This window comes from Spea bombifrons, chromosome 1, assembly GCF_027358695.1.
Source record: "Spea bombifrons isolate aSpeBom1 chromosome 1, aSpeBom1.2.pri, whole genome shotgun sequence".
Lineage (NCBI taxonomy): Eukaryota > Metazoa > Chordata > Amphibia > Anura > Pelobatidae > Spea > Spea bombifrons.
Window position 1 is genome coordinate 98,704,204 of NC_071087.1, and position 7,269 is coordinate 98,711,472.

At 41.8% G+C, this 7,269-nt stretch overlaps 1 protein-coding gene across 1 annotated transcript; it reads left to right on the forward strand.

The window, feature by feature from the left end:
* The first annotated feature begins 224 nt into the window (after positions 1 to 224).
* RLN1 (relaxin 1) lies at positions 225 to 5,540 on the forward strand. Its single transcript, XM_053466106.1, has 2 exons — positions 225 to 737; positions 4,971 to 5,540. The coding sequence occupies exons 1-2, from the start codon at positions 512 to 514 to the stop codon at positions 5,333 to 5,335; spliced, it is 591 nt and encodes a 196-aa protein (XP_053322081.1). The 5' UTR covers positions 225 to 511; the 3' UTR covers positions 5,336 to 5,540.
* The last annotated feature ends 1,729 nt before the right edge of the window (positions 5,541 to 7,269 follow it).

Below are 7,269 nucleotides of genomic sequence, written 5' to 3' on the forward strand. Positions count from 1 at the left end.
TGTGTCTTTTACCGAAATTCTTACAGAATGGAAGCAAAAGAGCACTCGGTGAAGTGATGTGGAAGGTGAAAAGGGTGCGATAAATCGTAAGGTGGGAGAGGGTGGCGGGGGGCTGTGTGATGATGAGCAGCGGTTCGGTGAGTCACGGGAGCCGTGAGGAGATATAAAGGCGCAGGGCGGACGGGAGCCGGCCATACACACTTTTTGTCTAGAGAGTGCCGGCGCCTCGCTCCGCTTAGACACCAAAAGTGCCCTAAACTCATCAGGTGGGGAACTTCTATACACCGTGCGGTAGTTACCGAGCAGGCGGCATTGGCGCCTTTATTAACACGGCTCTACAGGCTGAGGTACCGAGCGCAGCTTTTTGCCAAGGCGCGCTATCCCATTGCGTGTGCGCTCCGGCCAGGGACACGCTACCCCACCGGCCAGGTGTGAGGGCGGCGGCACGTGACGGCTGCGGAGACTAGAGAGCCCGCCAGTAACTCCACGCACACACCTGTCACAGGTAGATATGGTATCAGTGCGCGGGCCCCTCCTGTGCGCGGCGCTGCTCCTCCTGCTGTCTCAGCTTCCCGGGGAGCTCAGAGCAGAGTACGGCGTCAAACTGTGCGGCCGGGAGTTTATCCGGGCTGTGATCTTCACCTGCGGAGGTTCCCGCTGGAAGAGGCTGTCGTTGGAGGCGGAGGACGGCGGCGACTGGCGGAGGGACACTCCGGGATACAGGAGGAGGACAGGAGGTGAGGCGCTGGGTGGTACTTGCTGTACTTTTTGAGTAAGTAGTTGGGGGTGCACATAGTGAAGGCGAAATAGACACAAGCGACAAATCACCCGGCACACATACGCTTATGTACAAAAAGCTAACGCAGCCCAAATGCAACCCTCTGCAAAGTACCCGAGTGCACGTGGCGGGCACAACATCCGGGCACCGGTAGCTTCGGCATTAAAAGCTGTAGTTAGAGCACAGCAAAGATGTGGTAGGGCCAAGGAGCTGATGCAGCCGAACAAGGGTCCATGTAAGTGATGGGAATGAGAACCACCCAGTATGGGCGTACTCGGGAACTCTCAGGGGTAACCCTGAGTCTCAGGACTGTTGCCCCAATTTCTGGGTGAAGGGGAACACATTTGACCAGTGACTACAGAGGATCTTCTTAATGGGCTATTAAAGGGTTAATATTTCAAGAGTCTCGGTGTCAGCTCATTTAGAAAGTTCCCAGGTTCTGGTGTAGAGCTACGCCTAGGGGTTTTTGCTGTCAAAATGCCACTCAATACAGTTGGCAGGCTGTTATGGTATGGTGTGTATATGTGTAGTATATATAGTATGCATATATGTGTGTATATATTTATATATTATGTATGTATGTATAGTATGTATATGTAGGCAGTGTAATACCATGGACAGTTCTTGTGTGTAATATATTGGAACATTAATGACTTTAGATTAAAGAGCCAGTTCTCTTTTTGTCTATTTCAATGTCTCATTGCTTACAATTATTGAACCCTTGCACTGCGTTTGTTTAGCGGAGACATGTTCAATGTCACAAACTCTTTTTGTATTGTCACCTGTTAACAAATGATGTGGCTTAAGGCTGTGTCTCATTTCTGCGTAAACACTACAGCTTGATTTCCATGGCGTGTTTACAGGGGACAGTGAGTTAGCCGGGGCACTAATACGCTTTATGCATCTATAGCGAGAGTTATAAGTAAGCGGGCAAAAGGTGACAAACACCGATCACCAGGGCTCAGATATGTATTTTAGCCAAAGCACACCGATATCAGCCAGTTGAACCAAACCAAAATGAAAAGTAGGGTCTGAAACCCCCTCCAACCAAGTGTCTGTACACCTTTCTTCAAAGAACATTTTCCAAGTGTTAAAAGAGAACAGCGACAAACGTTCTCAGCTACCACAAGCGAATCACAATATGCTGATTCCTATGTTAGCGGATCCTGGTTTGAATCCAAACCATGCAAACTTTCTAATATTCTTTTAGGTCTAGGCAGAGGTATGTATTGAAGGATAGAAGGTATGTCACCTTTTGGTTGTTGTTTTTTTTTCACCCGTTGTTTACAGTTTGCAGGTTTTCTGTTGAGGACAGGATTTTTTTTTACGTTTCTTTGCCGAGATTTTATTTCACTTGTATTCTGTACAGCAGAGGGCTTTAGTCGCTTTAGTCCCTTTCTGCCCACCGTTAGCCTTCTGAATGTGCTGTATGCAGCCCTTCGGCACGCTTACACACGTTAGCCACACATGTTTCTGGAACGTAGTGGTGACAACTAACAAGACTGAAACATCTGCTTGCGGGTGTACCTTTCTGTCTTGTGAATGTCTGCCAAAAGCCTTGGACACTGCAAGCTTTGTATGAAGGGGCATATACCCATTATACAGTGCTACAGAATTTGATGGCACTATATAAAGCAATACATAATAATAATATATTTAAACTGACAAAAAAAAGGACGTGTAATGTGTTTTAGATATTCTGGATACAACAGAAAATTACACAAGTACTACATTTACAGCTATAGAGCAAATAAATCCTATAGATTGCTTTTTGATGGAGAGAAATGGGAAAAATTAGAACAAATTCTAGCATACTAAAAGAAAACATAACTTTATAAAATCTTATCCATATTGATGTAAGCACATAGTAATAGGATAACAACAAATATTATAAAAGCCATGTGTTAGGTATAGATATTAAAATATATATGGGTGCTAAGAGTTCATCGCAGAGCAGGGCAGATCATTCTGGTTGCAATCAGATAAATGTATAGCTTGGGAGACAGGTCTCACGCATATTTTATTAATTTCACTAGCAGAAAAATGTATATATCCTCTGTACACTCCGAATATCAAACAAACATACTGATTGAATACACAAACATTCCCCCCACTATGCTATAATAGTGTTGTGGCGAAGAAGCAGCGTTTCAGAGAGAACTTGATTTCAATGAACTAGGAATTGGTGAAGTATAGAATGATTTCACCCCTGGAAAAAAATGAGTAACAGTTTATTTATTGGAGTCGTGGTACATAGTGTAGGTTGGACTAATCCTCTGAGTCAATTTCCATTTATTTTTTCCAGGTTTCTTTTTAGTGTATGAAGAAGGTTCATTCTTTAGAACTGATGCACGTAGACAGCACGGTCCAAATGAATTCAGTCGCTTGTACCCCGGCGTTTAGTGGTTAAAAGGCTTTTATTTTACAATCCATATGAATTAGGATCGATCTTGCAGCAAAGTATGTGTCTGCACAACCGAGGGGGAGACTTTCGCTGGGTGCTAATTTAGGAAGTTATAAGGTTTTAGCATATATTTGAAGGTGTAAGAATCCAACTGAACATATTTGAACCAGAGTGGCATAAAGGGGAGTGTAAAGGCATATCATGGGGCACTCTGCCTCCAGAAAAGCCTTATGCCCCCCCATATAACACCCCCCCCCCGACTTACCAGTGCTTCTGGCTCCCTGGTGTCTAGCAGACCTTCCCCCGATGCCAGAGAGGAGAATTCCCTGCAGCGCTGCAGGGAATTCTCCTCTCTGGCAGTGGGGGAAGGTCTGCTCGATGGACGCAGACAACGCCCCCTACTGGTTGTACTTCGGCCGGCGCTCGGTGATAGACGCCTGGTGTAAGTGCCGGCAGCAGCTGAGGTTACCAGACAGGAGGATCCAGGTCTCCTGCAGCGCTGCGGGGGATCTGGATATTAGTCTTGTGTTCAGACCTCTATTTGCTCTGAAAAAACCTTGTCTTATAATCAAGCAAATATGGTACATATTGTTTTTTCAATGAGAGGTAGAGCTTTCATTTGATACCATAGTTAGATAATTGGCCGAAAATTTAGGATGAGAGATTTAGTAAAAACTAGTGAAAATTAGCTTATCAATTCAGGTGTCCTGATTTCAGAAGTACCTAATTTATATAGAATTTCCTTTCCCAGCACTTATAGGGAACATACTATAAGGTGTACATTATTTGTAGCATTTTTACATTAGGTATGATGGGATTGCAACTCTAATTTTAAACAAATAAACCAAAAATACCCACAAAAGTATATATTTCTGTAAAGCAGTTAACCCAGACTATTATATCAGGGGTATTTGATGGCCAAATAGCTGCAGAAGAGTGCCCAATCACTATCAAAGGTGGCCGCAGAAATTATTTCCTTTTTTTCACCAACACTTCTGTGTTGCTTAGATTTTTTGGGTGTGTGTTACAGCAGAGAAATTGTTTAGCTGCATCTCCAGATTACGGAGGTACCCCGCATCTTTAGTTGTTTTTTTCTAGAGGGCCATATCCACCCCTTACATATAGTACCCTATAGGGTAGTATTTTTTATACTTATGGCTTAACGGGTTTGGGGGTTGTGAACGGGGGGCAGGAGGGTTATACCTTTTAGATGTTGTGTTAGGGCAATGGGATGTAAGGGTTTTTTCCTTTTTTATTATTTTTTATATATTTTTAAATGTTTTATTTTATTTTTTATTACAAAAAGTATGGTTAGAGGTCCTCCGATGACCTTCTGGGTGACGTCAGAAGTGACGCAACCTGGAAGGGAGCGCGCGATCAGGTATTTAAAATAGCAACAGTGTTCCGGCGCTTCCGCCGGGCGGTTGTTACAAGAGATCAGGCAGCATTGTTGGCTGCTGACGGGGGAGTCTAGGCTGTCAAATGACAGCCTCTTCTCCCCTGCAAGAAGTTCAGGACGTACCGGTACGTCCATAGGGTTTCTTGAGATGCGTTTTATGGACGTATCGGTACGTCCATAGGGGACTGAAGGGGTTAGAAGTTTATTTGTGCACCAAAGATTGATTTATCCAATAGGCAAGCAGCTATATCACATATACTGTGTGTGTTTTTAAGGTGTGAGGTGAGCTATAAATGGTTCATGGTAGAGCTTTTCTGAAATGTTAAATTGATATGAGGCTTCACTCAGAAATACATTCAGACTGACCTTATTTATTTATTTTTTAACAGATGCAGCCATTCAGGATTCCAGCAACAAAGAGTTAAATCAGCTAAAGCTGCAGCCGTTTTTGGAATCGCGTATAGATCACCTTGAGAATGCAGATTTCCCTTTAAGACAGCGCCCACTGAAAGATACTTTGAATATATACGATGACTACAGTGATTATGCACCCAGCTCCGATGACTTCAATGCCTATGTACGGCAGGCGGAAGAGTCTACTCGAAAGGCCCAAAGTGGAGCAGAAGTCAGTGGTGTTGTAGGATCAGATAGATTCCCATGGATGAATAGGAGAAGGCGAGAAGCATCTGTCGGAGTAGCAGGCATATGCTGCAAATGGGGGTGCACAAAGGCAGAGATAAGCACCTTGTGTTAACATGTAACCGAAGATTTATTTCTGCATAATGTACACGGACATCATTTAAATAATGCGGATTATTTTATTGCATAATTTGTAGAGGGACAGCATTAAGTATTGGGTCCTTCACTATTTGTACTTTTACTGAATGCCTTTGTGAAGGCTTTAAGCGGCTAATGTGGTTCATTTAGTTTGTCAATAAAAGTTGTTGTTTTTCTGCTGCTATTGTAGTTTTCTGGTGGTTTTCATTCATCCAAAGCAAGAATCTCAGCTATGACATGAAACGACCAGATACTGGTGAATGTAGTGGGTATATAAACAAAATAAATTCATGTATGCTATGTGATCTGTTTTATTATTTGCGTTAACAAGGAATCGTCACATCTAAGCAAAAACCCAAACTGAATCAAGTGATTAATTGTATTGTTAGTAATATTCCATTTGCAATTAATTGAGACTTAGATGTCCTTCCTCTGTCATCCACCAAAGCCATTGTCCGTTTTCTTGGTTTCCCATATTCCTTGGCAAAGAATTTGTTAGAATCCTACAACGAGTACAAGCAGAAAGTTAGAATGCACTTCCTGTAGAATGGATTGTTACAGCGAACGACACTATCTTCTAGCACTAGAGCATACCTCCCAACATTTGCAGGGGATGAGGTTATAAGAGTGCCAATGAAATGGGGCTTTACCAAGACTTTTTCATGACTTAATGATCTATAATATAGCTATGGCTGTAAGTAAGACACTTAGAAGAACATATACTGTATTTTTACCTGGCGATGTTAAGCCGTTTTAGTCTAAAACTAGAGGTTCAAAGGCTTTTATGTAATGAAGTATTCCCAAAAAGGCGGTAGATAATTTGAACATGCCTCCAATGGTAGAGGGTATTACAGTGTGAGAATATAAATAAACAGGCATAGAACTAACCTGAATGTAACACGAGACCAAAGGCTCCAAGCAGAAAAAAAACAGCATGAAGTTCTATGTTCCAGAGAGAATTTTGCAACTGTGTGCAAGAAAACTTTTTTTTATGTACAACATTTATCTGACAATTGATAAAAACAAGACTTCTTAACAACAACATTAGGTGCCACAAGATGACCTCCTCTACATAATAGACATAACAATACTGCTGTACAGTTTTATTGTGCGAAGGAATCACAAATCCCCTTGTAAACATTAATTTGCTCTGCCCTTATATTTTGCCCCAACATGCAAAGTAAAACTATTCCTAGCCTATAGAATATTTATTTTGTAAAAATATACTTTTGAGAGGGCTTAATAAACAATTTGCTCCCGTACAACACAGAATTGCAAATGGCCAGAGCAGAGCACTTGTATTTTTGGGGTGTATTTTACAGTGAGGACAGTACTTTACCCAGACTTCTGATGTGATTACTACTATTTATTTAATTTGGTAAGGCATTAAAAAGAAATAGAATGCATTTCATTTACAATTAACTGTGTAAATACATTATTTTCTAAATGTATACACAATGTAGGGCTGTAGAACACTGTGGTACACAGCAAATATTCTGACATCCTAGAAAGGAGGGAGCTCAGAGACCAAAGGGGGCACAGGGAATATCCATTGCTGGGATTTATCTGTGAAGCACTCTTCTGATTGGAGGTTCTTTCAGTGAATATGCATGGCTTCACCACTCCTTTAAACTGTTTGTAACATTCACTCAGAGAAACACCATGGGTAGTCTTTTTGTAAAAAAAAAAAAAAAAAAATATATGTCTACCCGTCCTTATTTAGGTCATTGAGCTGCTTAACCATTAAAAATAGTGTCATAAAACACTTTTTTTTTTCTTTACAATAACTACAATCTACAAGCTTGTGAGGATTAAATATCAGTCAATGTTGTGCTCCTATGGACTTAAAAGCACTGACCTCAAAGTCAAGGGTTAATGATGATCAGATCACTCCTGGCCAATAGGAGTGAT

Coding starts and splice junctions, on each gene's coding strand:
- RLN1 (XM_053466106.1), top strand. CDS start 512: ATGGTATCAGTGCGCGGGCCCCTCCTGTGCGCGGCGCTGCTCCTCCTG. Junction 738..4,970: donor ATACAGGAGGAGGACAGGAG/GTGAGGCGCTGG, acceptor ATTTTTTAACAG/ATGCAGCCATTCAGGATTCC.